Source organism: Haliaeetus albicilla, chromosome 10 (genome assembly GCF_947461875.1).
Source record: "Haliaeetus albicilla chromosome 10, bHalAlb1.1, whole genome shotgun sequence".
Lineage (NCBI taxonomy): Eukaryota > Metazoa > Chordata > Aves > Accipitriformes > Accipitridae > Haliaeetus > Haliaeetus albicilla.
Window position 1 is genome coordinate 33,491,168 of NC_091492.1, and position 18,937 is coordinate 33,510,104.

The window sequence follows — 18,937 nt, forward strand, 5'->3', positions numbered from 1 at the left end:
TTTGTTTCACAGTCCTCCCTTTGGTAGCTAACAACCTTGCCAAAATGAAGCTACTCAGATACAAATTTTCATGTCAGGGATGTGTCTAGATTTAAACTTTTGGGGAAAACCAAGTTAAAATTGTAGCCATTTAGCCATGTGCAGTAGAATTTAGGAAAACAGCATTTTCTGTTCATATTAAAAGATGTTTATAACTGGAAAGAAACATTTAAAAAAATAGAAGAACATTATTATGTTGTTTATGCTTTCAGGTGAGGACTCAAAAATTGGCAAGGGACGTATCATTTGGATATTTGGATAAACTTTGGATTTTGCATCCAAAACACAAACCTGCACTTTGTTTTCCCTATAAAAATCTGCCCACATTCTCCCAAACCGTAAATCTCGGGGCGGGGTGAAGTTATTTTGAAAAACACATCATATAGAAACTTGTCAGAGTTTGTCTGCCAAGTTCTTCTCTGCCCATAATCCTATGGAAAAAATACCATGTGTTCATGTAAGAAAGACTGTTTTTAATGAATATGCATGAAAGATTAATTCTAAGATGTCCTAATTTCTGCAGCTTTTGAAAGCTTCTCTGTTAAGGATGTTGACAAATGCATAATGTATGTACAACATATAGAAAGCATTGTACATACATTATATTTATTAATTCTGTGATAATCCTAATATTTTATTATAGTCTTTTTTTTTGTCCTTTTCTATTTCTTTCGCTTTTTTTGCCTTAACTACTTCACACAAAGATCTGCATGTGTCTGTAAGAAAATTAATTGCTTCAACAATTAACAGGAAAATGCATCTCAGAGGAAATACTTCATAATCAATCTGTTTCCAGGTACAATATTTGCCACTTAGGAATAGATTAATTGGATTGAAAATTATTCAAGCTAATTATTTTCTTTCTAGTATAAGATTAAATGTAAGATTCAAATAAACTGAAAATGAAGAAGTTCCACTCAGCACTTTACATTCTGAGCTCACAGTGGTATGCCATGTACAATACAGTCCTATTTTCTAAGATGCTGCTCGTTCTGCAACTAGGGCTTGCTGAATGAGCATGTGGCACTGCATCGCAGTCAAGTTGGCCCATTTATCTCCACATGGCACTACTCTGTGCCACACAGACGTATATTTCTTGATCTCTTGGTGTGGCGGCCTTCATCTTTAATATGGGATAAGAGCACATCTGCACTTGTCAATGCTGCTATAAACAAACCTATGGAGACTGTGGTGCATTAAGGTATAGATGAAATGGGAATTATATAAATATCAGAAACAGATGCTTTGGGATTGATTTTACAGTTGATTTAGACAGGCTGTGTAAGAAATAGAAGAATCAAGTAATATAGTCCCACTTTCAGCAGTATAAATTGAATAGCTATCCTGTTCCACAGTCCCCATGCTGATGTTCACAAAACCAGGATTTAGGAAAGCTTCCAGTGACAAAAGACTTTAAAAAAAGATAATGTCTTGTCAACATCGAAGGTAATTCTACAAGCGTTTCAGCTAAAGCTGAGGAAAAGGCAGGCATGGGTTCTTGCAATATGCCAGAGAAAAATTTCTGTCAGGAAAGGATGGAGACAGTAGCCATCCATTCAGCTAATTGCATGTTTGAATATTAGCTTTAGGTACTCCCTGAAACTAAGAATAATATTAAACACATTTACATAAATGCAGGCTATCCCTCAACTACCACCCTGACAATGAATTTCAACCACAGAGAGATCACAGCTGACCGATCCCTTCATCTTCTTTGTATCGTCAACATGAGTGCAGAATAAGTGGTAGAGAGGCTCTTTATCAAACAGTTACACTTCCTAGTGGATTGTGACTTTGAATCATGACCAGCCTAGGCCGGTCTTGTATCAAAGGCAAAATAACAGAGCTGTCAGTTACTCCAATTGTAAAGTGTACCTAAAATGAAATCATCTTTATACTTCTTGCATGGAAAAACTCTCAGGGTTCCTGACTAACAAATGGAAATGTGCTCTGTAATGATTCCTGTACTTTTCCAAAGAATCATGCAACAAGCCAATCCTCCTGGTTCCCTTATTTGCCATAGAAGGTATAGCCTGGTTCCCCACTCCTACACAGTCTAAAATGTAGTTTTGTCTAACTTCTTATGTAACATCTTCTCTATGCATTCCTATGCTCAATTTTATGTCAAACTATCATACGTAAAACACATGATTCATAAACTTACACAATGAGGATGGATCTCAAATTGAAAGATTCAGACTTTAACAGAGGTGGAAATTGAAAGTGTATTGAACATAAAAACAGCTCTATATAACACTGAAAATTTATACTCCAGATTACACCTTAGGCTGCAAAACATTTGCAGAAGATGGAGTGTGTTGGTAGAGGTGGAAGTACTGCTTGTTGTTGCAGATTACCATGCAGGGGGAGGAATGAATCACATTACACACTGCTTTCATGTAACCCAAAATATCCAGTGATCACACAGACAGCTCTGCCTATGGAATCTTACACCTCAGTTTTCCATCCTGTTGCTGATTTTTTACGTGTGTGTGTGTGTGTATGTATGGTGGAATCAATGATGTCCACAAAGACAAGGCATCCTATTATCCTAACAAAGCCCAATTTCTTCTCTTGGTATGGAAGTCAATAGAAACTCTTCAAAAAGAGGTCTAAGACACACTACCAGTTCTAGAGAACTCTATAGAAACTCCTGGGAGGGAAGGTTTTTCCTGACTAGAAAAAAAAAGAAAGCAGGCTTTGGTGCAAGTTGACTCTCAAGAGACTACTAACACACAAGGAGAAGATCTCCATTTAACTCCTGCTCTGTCACACTTCCCACATGACCCAGGGCAAGTTATTAAGGCTTGTGCAGTTATAGGGGGTTGTAAAACAACACACCACTGACTTTTGCATTGTCTGAGTGCTTAGGTCAGTGCAGCTCCCTGCTCAGCGTATCGATGTATATGGAGCTCATCCTAAGCTTAGCTGTGTAACCCCATTTCACTGCATGCACATACACCCTAACAGGTGGTGATGCGTATTAGTGTCAGAACCGTCCTTAAAGTCTAGCCCATGTCTCTCTGTGCCTCTATGCAGCTGGGGCAGCAGCCCTATCTTACCCCATTAGAGGTGGTTAAAAGGCCAAGAGCTGACCAAGGTGAAATAATTAGAGGATGAGTTATAACTGCCTCATCAGTTCATATAAACCACCCATAGATCTTTAATACTGCAATCCTAGCTTGTTCATGTCATCAGTAAATGTATACATTAAGAGTTGAAGCTGTAAAATAACTCAAATGCCCAGTGAACTTCAGCCTTGTACTTGCAGTTGGAATTTACTTAGGATTAGTTTTACGATTTATATGGATGGTGGATTGTATTACATAATTCTGTTAACCTTCTGATCCGCACTGTGCTGTATGTTGACTTATCTGTGATACCTAGATTTAATGACTTTTTTCATCCAAAAAATGGGAATCCCCATGCCTCAACAGCAAGAGGCATATTTTCAGCCTCAGCTATATTTTAAGTCATCCGCTCTCTCAGTAATTAGTAGTACTTCTTACAAGATTTCCTCCAAGGAAAAGAAAATCAACAGCACCATTAGAGCTACTTTCACAAGACACACTTTTTCATTTAATAATAGATTTTTAATAGACAGGAGATTACTCACTTGCTCTCTCTTTTGTAATAGGTAGCACACTGTTTTTGTCCCACTGGAATTGTTATTTTGAGCCTTGGGGCTACTAAAGGTTTAAGGACTACAGCGCTAAGTACCACAAAGAGCAAGCATGATGATGATGAATCCTTAAGGTTCTTAAGGGACATCGTTCCTCCTCAAGTTTAAAATTATATTTATCACACTGGATAACACCAGGGTAAAAACAAAGACACTAAATATGCATGAGGTTATCCAGACTGTTGGAAATGTCCTTTAGCTACTTCAACACAATACAGAAATAAAGGCATCTCCTCTACAAGGGAGGTGGCAGAAATACCCTTTAAACACCTGCATATCACTGAAGGAGAAAGAGAGGAGAGAGGACAAAAAACCCCAATGTATCTGTGAATGATTTGCCCTCTCTGTAACTGACTTCCGTCAGCAAATTACTTAGGCCTAGATTGTTTCCCTCAAATTATTTGATTCCCAGTTCTGCATGCCAAGAACTCTCAATGAAAGGGGATTAAACACCTAACGTTATTTATTGTTCACAGATTTTACAGAGGCAGATCATTTAATCTGAACAATTACAGTATCTTCAGAAGACTCCCTCTAGACAATTCCTGGCATTTTAGCAAAGTCATGCTGATCATTGTGCTATAGAACCTCATTTTATAGACGGTACTATATATCAAAGAAAACAAGCCTAATTACAAGCACGTCATAGACTGCTTTGTGTCTTGAGAACTTCCTGAAATGCCAAAAATGTAACTCTGCCTGCTCCCATGTAAGCATTATAATACAGTCTCTAGTAACATGAGCACAGGAATCATCAGAATTTCTCCCAGGACTTCTCAGGTTCATCCAACAAACCTCCACCTTTTGAGCTATCACAATAACTGTTGATGATAGCATACCTTTTCTCAAATTCCTAGCTAAGCTCATGAGCAAGGGAATACCGAGTACCTGTTATACATTCAATTTTGGTATCATTAGGGAACCTCACATGTGCAGTACATATTGGATCCTTGCTTTCCATGATTACTTCTGTACATAAAATAAAAATCAATAAAATTCAGTCCAAAAATACAAAGGGGATAAACCCCCCCTGCTTTCAGACGACCTAGGACAGGAAATTAAATTCATCCTTCCTTACAAGCATGCTTCCTGCAGCCAAAATTCCTTCTGTTCAAAGCTCTACCCTGGGGTCACAGCTGAAACAAGTTGGGAGAGGTTATCCTGATGCTAGCATATGTGAAACATGGAACTGGTCCAACTCAAATTAAGAAACATTTTCTCAGGTTGTCTTCTGCTGTGACATTGTAGAGGATACAGAATTTCTTTCCAGGGTTTCTGGATATACAAAGGTGGACGGCCTGTAATGGACAGAAGCGTTGGATAAGGCGTCTACACTGAAGATGGTGGACAGTCTGTGAACAGCCACTGGCCTGTGACCAGTCAGGCGATTAGGACAGCAGTCTGCAGTCACTACTGTCTGTAATTATTCATTGGACTTATTTTCCACCTGGGATAGACTGTCACAAAAGCAGAGCCAAATATAATAATGCGCTAGAAAATGACCACAGATTCTAGGACAAATTAGGCCTAGCGCAAAACCCTCTCAAATTAACATGATGTCTTTATCAGTTTATTGTATTTTCTCCCACTTTTTATCATTATTCCTACACATGCAATGAGAGCTGACAGTTGATAAGTCCAGCTCTCCCTGGGGTCTGTAGTGAGCTGGCATAAATGTGACAGTGATCCCAACTCCCTGCTTCAAGAATTCAAGTCCTGGAAAACCTGCAGACCCTGAGCTGCCACTGAAAAAAGTGGCCCCTGTCCCTGATCCCTTTTGACCCCACTGCAACCTCTAGAAGCTAAGGGTGCAATATGTACTAGGTCAAAGTGGCTAGTAACTAAAGCTTCAACTACTCTTTTCAGTTACTTCTAGGGAGGGCGGGAGCAGTAAAGATCAGGAGAAAACAGTCACCATATCAATGTATTATGGAAACATGCAGTGCTTTTCAAGGATATTCTTCACCTTGCACTGCTAAAACCATATAAATCAACAATCAGCTGCACTGCAGTAAATCCTGCCTCTGCCCTAAAACTTTTTGGCATATTTTTATTCATTGCACTTGACCACAAAGTTCAATAAAAGCCCTTATACTATCTCTGTGCTTATCATGTACCCTTCTAAAGAGGTAGTGCCTGACTTTCTCCCATTCAGCACAAAAAATCCTACAGGTGATGGAGGTATAAAAAGGTACGGGCACTACTGATAATCTCCTTTACTTCCCTGACTATTCAGTCCTGTTGTGAACTGTTAAGCCACGTCAAGTTACATTTCAGTGGTACTTCACCATTTCCATCAGGAGATAGTAAATGCTATATAACTGTATGTTATTATTTCAAAAGGATAATCCCTGAATGAGGGAATTATATTTTATTTTATTTTTCTGAACTGCTTCAAAAGACAGCGTCAGGAATTCGATGCTAATTGTCATTTTTCCCGTTTCCAATAACATTAGGCTCACAAACAAAAGAACACAGGAGTAGCCTTCCTCTTTAAGGAGAGCCCTAAAATTCAGCTGAGATTAAAGGGAATCTTCTTCATAATGACAGCTGAATTGCCCTGTGGTATCTCCTTCATGTAAACGTCAGAGATATAGGAACACAGTCCACCTCTATGATGCCAGAAGGCTATCTACATGCCTTTGAAGTGCTTTCCCACACTCTTTTTGTTTTTAGATGAATGAGTCTCTTTCAAACAAATGGGTGAAAGTGTTGGCTAATAATGCCTTTATCTAATAGTTGTTGGTTAATATTTCATCTTTCTTTGGATTTGTTTCAAGATGATAACCATAAACCTTTTTTCTGGTATATTAGCACTGAGTAGGATGCTAGAGAGACATTCTCCATTTCTTGATAAATAAAATAGTTTTCTTTTTAAAAAATGAAAAACATGGTCAATATGTAAAAAAATTATGCACGGTCCATACAAATTTATTTTGCCTCAACATCTCAAAAGATTCTCTCTCAGAGGGCACATTTAAATTTTAAAATGAGAAATAGAAGCTTGTGACTAAATGCTTTCAAAGGGTGGAATGTAGACATGACTTCTGAGATGTTTAGTACTTTCACGTCATCACAACATATAAACTCTTAGAAGCCTGGAAGTTTCAAATAACACAGGAAGGCAAAAGAAAAACCCAAATGGTACACAGTAGGAAACTCTAAAGCTACCCAGGATAAATATGTTTACAGCTAATCATTACCCATATGCCTCGGAAGTATAAATGGAGTTAAACTCTGGTATTTCAGAATCAAATTAACATATTATATCTGCCTGATAATACATAACTTAACGTATTATATCAGCATCAGTGATGCTGAGTGAATAGCCAGTTTTTTAGGGCTGAATAATTATTCTCAGAAAGTAATTTTGGAACCACATAAAAGATACCTCTCTTCTTCCTTCCCTCCTGCCCACCCACTCCAAAATAAAAACAGTATTAAAAGGAACAGGAAAATCTTTTGCTCAGAATTCACATATCACTTCGTACTTTGAAGAAGAAAAAAACAAACAAATAATCTCTTGGGTTGCCATAAAAATACCCAAACATACACCGTAACCCAACCCTTTACCCACTCCGCCCATCCAGCTTTTTTAATATCATATTTTAATATAACCCATCTGAAAGCATGTATGATTTCTAAAGTCTTTTTCTTGCTTTTGTTTCATCATGATAAACTGAAGTAATGTGATTCACACATGATGTGATGGGACAAAATACACTGGAAATTCTTTTTGCTACATCATGCATCTTTTCTGTAATTCCATTGGGTAGAAAATTTTCTTTCCAAGCAATAATATACCTCTAGCTGATAAAGTCATACGAGCACATGAATAGCAAGGGAAAAAAAAATAATGGTGATCTTAAACATAAAACTCCTTTTATGAAGCATTTTGATGAACACTAGCAAGAGACATAATGTAATTATTGTGGCTATTAGGCTGTTATTTATGTCAAATTTGTTGCTTTTGTTGCTTCAGAAATATTTTAGGATTATAGAACTCTTGAGAGTCTATCAAATGTACTGGCAGATGCAACAAGTAAGAGAATGAGGCAATAACTCACTGCTGTTACAACATGAAAACTAAATGTTAAATAACTAGATCTGAAAATGAGAAATATAGGGCACTAAGGATAAGATATAAATGTAATAAAGTATCGTGTAGGAAAATCAAAGGCAATGCTGCCATATGTTTTCCTGTGGCCTGTTATTATCTAATATCAAGTTAATTTCTTGTATGATAAAAGTGTTAAGAAAATTAAGCATTTAAATATGGTATCATGAAAAAAATGAGTCATGCAGGAACAAATGAAGGCTATAGCGCAGAAAATACTGTCAATTGTCTCTTAATGTGTCAATATTATCACAGACTGATTCAGTCACTCATAGTTCAAAATGAAGATAAGTTTCTCTACTAACAGTAGGACCAGCCCAGCTTCTGGTTTCAGGTAGCGTAAGCCAATAAATCCTTCGATGCTACAGAACTTAACCCAAAAGTACAAGTGGAAAGGTATCAGAAGAAATGCTACCTTTGTAACGTTTCCAACAATAACAATAGAGAAACGGAAATTACTGAGCAAAGCTTATCCATGATATAGTTCAAACACATTTGGAGATAAAGCATTAAATGGTCATATCCAGACATTAAGGTCCTACTCAGAGATGGCCAAGCTTTGTCTACAATTATTTTGCATTTGCTTGGATCAATGGCCTCAGTCCTGCCATAAGCACAGAGAACAATAATGTATTCTCCAACAGAATAACAAACATTTGTACCCAAAAATATGAACATGAATAAAATATTCTAAGAGGGTCATGACACCCATTATTATCGCATCAGAACATCTTGCTTAGTGTCTCCAAAGCAGCTATGGATACAAGAAAGTGCTATCAATCGTGTTTTGCAGTAGAGGAAAATCCAATAAATCCGCATCTTTAGCCACCGCAATAATTTTCCAACCCCATCCCACCTGGCATGCTTCCAGTCCAACAGGAAGCATGGCAGAAGAACAGACAGGAATACAGAACTTCCACTTTTGCTTATTCTTCTTCTCAATCATCACTAGCACAGCAGAGATGCTCACTTTCAGGTACAATGAGAAACAGCAGTAACCCAAGAAAACATTCCAAAAATGCAGAACTCCTTTAATCTCATCTTTCTATTCTATTCACTTCATTACAGGAGGAATTAAGAAAAAGAGAGACCAGGCAGCTTTCAAAGGAAAGAAGTAAAGATGACACATATTAGGATGTATCTCCCTGATTTAATCAGTGTTTAAGTGTTTCCCAAGTCACATTTCTGAGTCACTGATTAGTTCCCATCACACCATTTTCTATTGGTTTTTTAGTCATCTGCATGACAATAGAGATGGAAGATAGATGATTCACAAAGAAGAACAGAAGTGCCGTACAGATGCTACAAGTAGTAAGCCCATCTAATAATCTCATGGGTCAGGATTTAGAGTGTTACAAAATTATTATTGCCCAAGAATGAAATCAGAAGAATTGGGGAGAACTTTATAATTGCTTCACCATTAATCTGGAACACTGTCACAAGCCCATAATAAGCAAGGCACTGAGAACTTCAAATCATATTTGACAGATGGGCTTAATTAGTTATTCTCACACAGACTCATAATATTTGCTGTTAATATTCAGTCTAAAACACCCTGCTGGCTGTGATAATATTTATATGTTAATCCTGTTACCATAAGCTTTCAGCGCCAAAACCTCTCCAAATAAAATGACTGATATATTTCAAACTTCCATAAATAAATGCTCAGGCATCCTGGTTAAGTTTGTCACTTGCACAAGTGCCTCCTTAATCCGCGAAATTACACCTGTCACAGTAAGTTAGCTTTATTAACACTATTTTCTGATCCATGTAAAACTATCAGAAACACAAAGGCATTGAATCTTCAGTTAATTAACATTGCCACCTTTGCATTCATGTGATCAGATCTCTGGTTTTTAAGAGTAATTAAACAATATGCAAACGGAGTTTGTCGAATTTCTAAATAAACTATGGAGGCAAACAATTTGGTAAGAGACATCAATATTTAGCTGTTATCCATTGTACATATTTAGTGACATCAAACATGTTTAGATAAGGAAAAAAGTGTTTCCCCCAAAACATTGAACACACTCTCTTCCCCCATATAATGCTTGATCTTACTTCTTAAAATGAATAGCAAACCAGATATGACTAAATTTAATGAGGAAAATAACATACTGAATAATATATTGAAAATATTTCGCATTTGTTTACAAAAAATGAGGAAGAAGTTCTCAAAAGTGAAAAAAACACAAAATCTCAACTGAGAACTCAGATGGAATAAGTCAAACCAGAAGTTATATAAGATTTACACATATACCTTGTCTTCACTTGATTTTCTTTCCAGTAAAATCTAATATGTATATGTACTCACGTTTCTTTTAATAAATGTGAAGCAATGCTTATACTCGGCATGTGAAAGTACACAGAATCCACAACCACTGCATGAAAGGTGACATAATTTATTTTTTTGTGTACAAGGGGTCATTTTGAAGGCTTGCCGCTGAATGATGAATAGTAAAGGGAAGTAAGTTGCCAAGCTTCAATTCTCCCACGAGGTTGCATTATATTTTCCTGATGAGGAAGAGAAATCAGGCAAATGCACTGTATGGATCCAACAAGATAAAGTGTGATGGAAAACTCATCGTTGAAATAATCTTTGATTTTGATCCAATGCCCATTTCAGTCAATGAAAATAGTCACACTGTCTTCAAACAGCTTTGAACTGGGGTTTTAAAGAATGTGTCTGACAGATCATGCTAGACAGTAGGAAGTTCTGATCTTGGCATATATACACATTGCTTCTTTGACCAATAAAATTCAGTCAGGTACAAGACAATATATGGTTTAGATGAGAAAATTCAGGATACTATAGCAGAGAAATTGTGTAGAATCTGAGTTATAATAAAGAGAAAGTGCTTTATGTTATGATTATGACGGGAAATTCTTCCCTTCCTTTTTTTCATATACCCAGTTTGCAAAGACAAGAAACTTCCTAGTTATTAAGCTCAGACAGTATTTATTTAAAAATTCTAAACCACATAATAAATCCCCAAAGCCTATAAGATTTTGTAAAATTTCAGAGAACAGCAGAGAACTTCCATGTTATATGGCAAGTTTTCTAACAGCAATGCCAAACACAATACATTGCTGGCAGTCAGATCCTTATAAATATGCACTTGACATACACTTCCATAAAAAATGAACAAGCAGCAGCAAATGATATAAAAATGTATTCATTAAAGCAATCAGTTGTGATTAGAAAAGGGACATCCACCTGCCAGATGAAGGCTGTTTAAGACAGGTAGGTCAGTGTCCTATGTAAGTTGTTGTACAATGGGAATGGAAAATAGAAAATCTATTCCCTTCTGCAGATTAAAAATTCATATAAATCTCACCAACAAAAATGTGGGTTTGATACCAGGAGTATGTTTTAGTTTCCTTTGGATTAAAAAAAAAAAAAAAAAAATCACCAAAAAACCCCCAAGCAAAAATAAAAAACCCAACCAAGAAACCCCACCACAAACAGCCCTGTAACTACCCCCTGCTATAATGGCTGGCAGCAAATAATTTGAAGAGATTTAACCAGTCACAACTGAATTCTAAGATATGAAACATGTTCTTCTAAATACTCTGTGAAAGCAATATTTCCTGCTAGTTTTAACTTCCTTTGAGTATTAGGATTGAATAACATATTGTTCAAGATGTATGTGGTAGAATTAGCAACGAACTACAAAATAAAGACAGCCACAGCTTTTCCAAAAGCATTTTCATCATGCGCTGTAATAAAACTTACTAAAATCATGGCAAAATGCTTTGAAAAGGAAAACCAGCCGTTAGTTATTAAAAGATAGACTGCTGGAAATGACCTACCTGTTTTCAGAGGCAGCAGATTTCCTCTGGCAAACAATAACAGCTGGTGCGTATTTCCCAGTATAATCCATGCTCTCTCTGATGTCCCATAAGTATGGGCTGCTGGCTCTTACACTGAAAATGTTCACACCTTTCTTCACCTTTGCCCTAGGAGGAAAAAGAGGATATTTCACCAATTAGATAAAAAATGTCAGCTCGATCTGTTACTTATTTCTTCATTATTTTCTCATTACTGCCCCACAGAAAATGCTACCACTCATTAGAGTTCAACAGTATTACAAGGAAAAGTGATGAGAGAATTAAGAATTCCATGTTTTGAAGAAATTATATCAAGATAGAAATCTTATTGAACTAACAGTAATTACAGCTTTAGTCATAGCTAAATTGCAGAGTAGATATGTTCTGGAGCACGCTCCTCACCCCTGCTCTTCCATTATCCACACTGTGGGCACCGCTGAGCACGTTAAGGCTCTCTTGTGACTAGAAGTTATTGTATCGTAGAGGAAAGTATCATTTTTGTCACAAAAGAAGTCAGGTTGTTGCTGGGGCTTATATCTGGAGTGAGGACCCCTTGCTAGGTCTCATCTTACAAGCAAAAATCTACTTTTTCTTTTCCTGCCTCCCCAGATTACTCAAAGATGACATTTCATATCTTTGCTCCAATTTTCATCATCTTTCTGAGTCCATGACATTTCTTCATTTTCTTTTAATATTGTTGGGTTTAACTGTTCTATCAGCTCTGATCCTAAAAATACTTAGAAATACTCTTATTTTTCCACAAGCAACTAGTTCCTTTGGAAATCTGTTTCTATATATCAGGTTAAAAAATAGGAAAAGCCGTATGACAAAGCATTACGGTCATGACAACTGGACTGGCTTCTACTGAGAATTACTTTCTGGTCCTCATGTGTTAGCATAATACTTCTGGTTTTGAATAACCAGTGGAGAACAACAACGATATATATGTATTTTTAAATATTTGTTTTATGTCCTCTTAGGAGGTGTTGCATTCCTTAATTCTTTCTCTCCCTTTCTTTAATTAAATATCTAAATTTTAATCTTAAGACACTACTGAATTAGTCCACAGCTATATAACTTTGGCCAATTTACTGAATTAGGAGTTTCTGGTGTTGTTAACTTTTGGTTTCTGAATGTGTTTACAAAAACAAGAAGTCCATTGTGGTCAAACAGCCTCATATATGAGCTGTCAGGAAATGACAGTTTAATTATATTTGCTTAAAATCTCATACACAAAATCCATTCAGTGTTATGGCAAGTTCTCCATTCTGGGCAAAAAACCAAAAAGGTATGTGATTTTTTGTATAAACAGCTGCTGCCATGCAGAGATGCTAACATCAGTAAAACAAGCACTACCAGCTCTGCCTCCGCATGAAATTACCTGTGAAATCTTTGAAGGACAACATCCACACAGAAGTTTTCAGAATAAAAAGCCAAAGGATTCCTTCAACTGTCTTGGACAAAAAGGATTATCTCAGTTCTCCTACTACTAACTCAATAGCAGTGCCTGTGATTTCCTTAGCACACCCGGAAGATTTAATACATGAAGGCTGCCAATTTGTGTTCAAGTTCTTCTATGCTAATTTCACAACATGTATTTTAAGTAGCTGCAGTTACTGCTCCTAGACTACAAACATTCCTCAGGATCAACGGTCAAAGAAGAGTGGAAATTAAACTGCATTCCTGGCATCTTAGAGAAAGAGAGGGAGACAGAAAAAGGCCAGACAATCTGGATGAAACATTTTTCAGCATATGTCTTTAGCTATTCCTAGTGACCAGCATCTGGTCCCACCTTTCTGTTCCACATCAAGAAAGGAAAGCTGCTGGGTGTCACCTAAGACCAGTGATAGAAAAGTAGTCTCCACTTCACAGGGAAGTGAGGGTGGCTCAGATCTTTCCAAGTTAACCTGGCTATGATTAAGAAGCTCATACCCACCCTTCCCGCTCTCTAATGTGGTCACTGTCTCTCCAGTAGTTGATGACGGCTGATAAGAAGGTGCTGGTGTGGGATTTGGGCCACCAAATTGTGTTTGAAAAGGCAACTGTCTCGACGGAGCCAATTCGCTGTGCTTGGCTCCAGCACAGGACAGTAGCTAAATCACTCACAGCCAGAGACTGCTTGCAAGGATGCGAGTGAGTGGCTGGTTTCACGTCACAAAACCACACATCCCTGGAGCTTGTGCTGTGTGGAAGCTTACCTCTGTGTAAGGTTCACCCGTCAGGTCTGCCACGCAGGTCTAATAAACCATTGGTGTAGTGCAGTATATTTGATCAGTAACCGATTGCTGCCCCCACCGTCTGCGCACGCCAATGAGTATGCCTAAGATTTCTCTGTGTTGTGGAGCCTCCCTGGGACACGTGAAGGAACTCTGATCCTGCTGTGAGACGTCTGGACTAAATGTAAAGATACTAAAACTTTGACTTCTCCTGGACAAGATTTCGGGTTGGGGGGAAGGGTATGTGTCCTGGAAACCCAAGCAGACAGTAGCCTTACAGAAAAGAAACCATTTTCCCATGACTGGAGGTTAAGAGCAATTACTATGTCACAATTGCTACCTAAAAACACACAACAGATTATATTGACTGTACAACAGCTATGTTTTTTGAATGGTTTATTTACAAAACTGGTAGGGAATCAAGAAAAAAGCAGCCTTAGACGATAGCATAGTCTAACTTGCTCTGCTGGCACAGTATGCAATAACTTTACTGCGGTTGAGAAAGCTGTGCAGGGTCTCAGTACTGCTAGGTAAACACACACTGAATATATTTCTCACTTATTTTTTAAAAAGCATTAAAAAACAGATTAAAAGAAGCGTACAAACACAGACACATAACTGATACCATCATCTGATTTTCTGTCTGCATTCCTTTAACTGCCAGAGCAATGAGGTAAACCAGAAAAACGGACACAAAACCAGCAAGGCAAGCTGATTTTGTTTATCCTTGACATTCACTTTACCCAATGACAAACTGCCATCCTGCACTAATTTCTGATGTTTCAAAACAAATGCAGATCCTTGTATACACTCCTTGGGGTAATTGCAGACTATGGATCAGGATTTCTTAGGAGAGTTTCTGCTAAGGTCTAATTTAGTCATGTATTAAAAGCCCCAAACCCCTAATTTTACTGAAAACAATAACACAAGATTGTTGTTTTCTACAGAATTAGAGGTTAGGAACTCTTTTTGAAGAATCAGTTAAATATAATTCTATAATTAGCACAAAACCTTCAATTCCATGATCCCAGGAAATGCTTTTTCTTCCAGTATGTCTCAATACTGTGTTTGCCAGTGTTGGGGAATTGCAGAATTTTATTCACCCAATTTACAATGGCAGTAGCACTTTGCAATTACCAAAGAATGACCTGGATGAAACAGGGTTAATAATAACTGAAGGTATGTTATTTGTCAACAGATAAAACTGAAGATACCTGAGGTGAAAACACTGTAACTGCTGTCAGGGCTCAATTACTTTCTTGCAAATCTGCTTTATTGAATTGCCTGGCTGTCACAGGGCAAGCTGCGTCTTTGACCCTTCAGTTGCTCTTGAGAGTACTCATGAGACAGCCTCTTGGTTCAGCCACAGTTCAGCCTACTAAGATTTCTCAACTGCAATACACAAATAGGTGTATGACAAAGCTTTTTCGTATATTTGCTCACAGTTAACAGTCTAAGTACAACAGACTGTACCTTTGCTTAAAACGCTGTGGTGGGGCAGCAGCAGGTAAAGTTTGAGTATTTTGTGCCCATCACTTCACTTTGGGCCAGATTCTACTTTGGAAGAGGGGAGGAAAGAAAGGACTTATTAAACATTTCGATCATGGTTGGTTTTGGGCGGCTGGCTTTTTTCAAACAAGGAGCCTTCCCAACTAAACACTTTCATAGGTATTTCTACAAGCTGTTATTTACCTCTGGATCACTGCTCACAGCGCAGCACATCAGTTACTGAGACTCCTAAGTAGCTCACCCCTTGCACCAAATCAATCATGGCAAACAAAGCCCTTGGGAGTCCTCAATCCCTGAAAACCCATCAGTGCTGACAGGGTACAAATCAGGGGAAGGGAGAAAGAAAAAAAACATAGAAGGGACTCCCAGAATCAATACATCATACCTGAAATCAAGGAAATACATCTCCTAAGTGCATAAAGATAGCGATTCCCAATTCTGTCTCATGACCTACTAAACACTATGTTTACTATAGTGATAAAAGAGGCTTCAACTTGACCAATTAAAATGCAGGCAACATCCTCTCCCATTTATCAAAGCGTCTGTTTTAGCATCTCCCAGTTTTTGCAGTTTACAACCAGTTAGCGCTTAGCTTTCAGCCCATGTCATTACTGCAGGCTGGTAATGGCTGTGAAATTGTTACTTAAGTGTTGTATAAAGTAGAACAGCTGGCTGGTGAAAAATAACAGCATTACAGCACGTGTGCTCCTAAATGCCAGAGTACAATGTCAACAAAGCGTCTGGTTTGAAGCACCACGGGGGATGGAAAGAGAGAGCGAGAGCACACACGCGCAAATTCACCCTCAAGAGGTGCAAGAGATCAAAGACAAGGAGCGTGCAGAAGCTGCAGATATCCTGCCACAGGCAGGACTCCCCTCTCCACAGTTTACTCCTGACGATGTCCTGCATGCAGCATACTAATATCACACATCCCTCCATTCCAAAACAAAGTGCAAATAAACAGGGAATCTAACCCCTAAACAGCTCTAAAAAAATATGGTTTAGACCCATGACATTGAATCGAGTTTTTTATTACTGTGAGCGCTCAAGGCAAAGATCTGCGGGAACCTTTCATGCTCCTTCCGAGAAAGTGAGCTACTTTCAACATCAAAGGAATAAAAAGAAAAGGGAGGCTGTTAACACAGGTGCTACTGCTGGTTATCATCTTGTTACCAGTGGCGACTAGAAGGTGGCATATAAATAGTGTGCAGAGAGGTACATTTTTGAGAGCTTCTAGGCACCTAACAGCCGTTGCAGTGGGCTCTGAATTTGCCTTGTCATCATATCTCCCCAAAGCACTTCAGAAATAACTTGAAGGGGTTTCTATTTGTATTTATCTTTAGTGCTTTTTCCCCAGAGCCTAATCTTAACCCAGCAACAGAGAGACGCCAAAGCAGTGTTTAGCTGTACAGGATGGCAGTCTTCGCTTTGCTAATATTCACCACCTTTGGACAGCAGGGACAGCAGTAAGAGGTGTAGGAGAGACTTTCCTCCCACCAGTCCACTTCAAACCAAAGTCAAGCAAAATGTGAGCAGAAAGGGACCTGACCATGGCTCTTCATGTCATAAGATGAAGAAATCGTCTTCATTTCCACTCACTGGAAAGTCTAACGCACTGATCTAAGAGAGCAGCAAAATATTTCCCACAAGAAACCCTGAAAGTATTCACGGTCCTAACCTGTAAATGCCCAACGTATGTCATTGCCCAGAGCCCATTTTTGCTGATGGTCATGGGTTGCTCTTCATGCAGGCTCTTTCCAGTGACATCACCTCTTGATCCGATAACTTACTACTGCTGCTGGAGGTGGAAACATGTAGTCTGTGTTTCCTGGAGCTCCACTGATGTGAGTTTCAAAGAGGCTGAAAAGCTAAAATAGCCATCCTCCAGACTCTAACCAGGAACTGACAGCTCATCAGGGTCTTTCTGAAGACCAGAATTAAATGTCATAGCTTGAGAATCAGGTAGTATGGGACTGGATGCTACCATGGGATCTAAAAATCTAGACAGCAATTTTGGCGTGACTAAGCTGTAGATCTATTCAAAGAATTCCCAGGTAGCTGTCTCTTGCTGGCAAGTCAGTAAGAGCAGAATGATCACTGTCTTAAAGCTAACACTTGGCGTATATTAAATGCAGTCATCCTCTGCAGTGTCTGAGGTCATTCTCTTGCTGCATGTTGCATAAATGAGACATTTTGATACCAGAATGCTTCAGTCTGACATTTACATCCTGATGTTTCACCTCCCGTAAACAACTTCCCCCCCTCCCAGAGGCTTGATTCTACTAAGCAATCCCAGGACCAGTTCCGTTCTCTTTTCAAGCATGGAAAAAGGAACATGTGTTACTGCCCACCATCATCATCCTTCAGACTATTGCCAATTTTTTTGGTTTTGGTTACTTTCAACAGGTTCAGAGAGATGATCTAGAGCCAAAATATATGCTTATGTGGCAGTGACCCATTTCTTACCTTACACTGCTTGTGCTGCACCTGCAGCTCTCTGTGCTCAAAGAATCGTATTAAAATGCACTGAAACATTAGATAGCAATGGCAAACAGCAGCAAATTTTCTGCCTTTACTTCCAGACAGGCTTCTTTTTATTTTGGAGTACCCAAATTAAAGACAACACAGGAAAGACAGGTTTCTGAATGCCAGAAAAGCTAGTAAGCTAATGAATAGCACTGAAATGAGAATTAAGTATGTTTGTTAAAGAGCACACCAAATATAAGACGAGTAAAAGAGCGTGAAGCGTGGAGCCAAGCTTCCTAGTGAAAGCAAAAACCAGAGGTAATTCAGTGGACAGCAGGCCCCTTCGTCTTTCCAATCTTCCTGAAAATCTGTACTCGCGGCACACTCTCCTGTTTGAGAAGTCCTCAATAGATTAGGGCTTCTTGGTATCAGAAGACACCACTTCTACCTCAGCTAGTGCTGGAACTTTGTGTTACTGGGGGGGGTTCTTGTAGCAAAACAGGAATCGGGGTAAACACTTTTAGCATAAGCGTTCCAGTCACTTCCTTTTGCGAAAGCATTTTTTTCCTATTGACTTCTAAAGACTGACCTGGACACATTTCTTATATAAACAGAGCTCATCCAATTAACCACTCCACGGTGCAAAAAGGACTGGTTGGAATTTGCGTTCCCAGCATTTCCACTTCTAATTTTATGTAAAACATTAAGGTGATGCTAAATTTATATACTTTAAGGCCATACTCTTCTTTTGCCTCCCTCTGCAGTTCCATTGCTCTTTATGGCTGAAGCTAACATAGGACAGAACTTGAGCCTGAAAGAGATTCATCTCTTTGAACATCAATCAAAAATAAAATGTGTCTGTCATTGAGAAAACAGGCAGAACTCAGCCTGTTTTTGTTAAACTTAAGGCTTATTTGAAGTGAGTGGATGAAAACCAAATGTACAAAGGCTTTCTGGATTTGTATCTATCACGAACCCCTGAAGAAATAGACCATTAAAAAAAAAAAAAAAGTTTTGCCTATCAGGAGCAAGCCTTCATGGTTTAAACTCTTTCAGTGGAAGGAACTGTATTTGAGA

The 18,937-nt window shown here is 38.4% G+C and overlaps 1 protein-coding gene across 1 annotated transcript in view; it reads right to left on the minus strand.

The window, feature by feature from the left end:
• TMEM132D (transmembrane protein 132D) overlaps positions 1 to 18,937 on the minus strand; it is a 271,023-nt gene that overhangs the window by 146,493 nt on the left and 105,593 nt on the right. Inside the window, exon 3 of the mRNA XM_069794893.1 lies at positions 11,652 to 11,798. Coding sequence (XP_069650994.1) covers positions 11,652 to 11,798 — 147 coding nt within the window. The remainder of the gene's footprint in view (positions 1 to 11,651; positions 11,799 to 18,937) is intronic.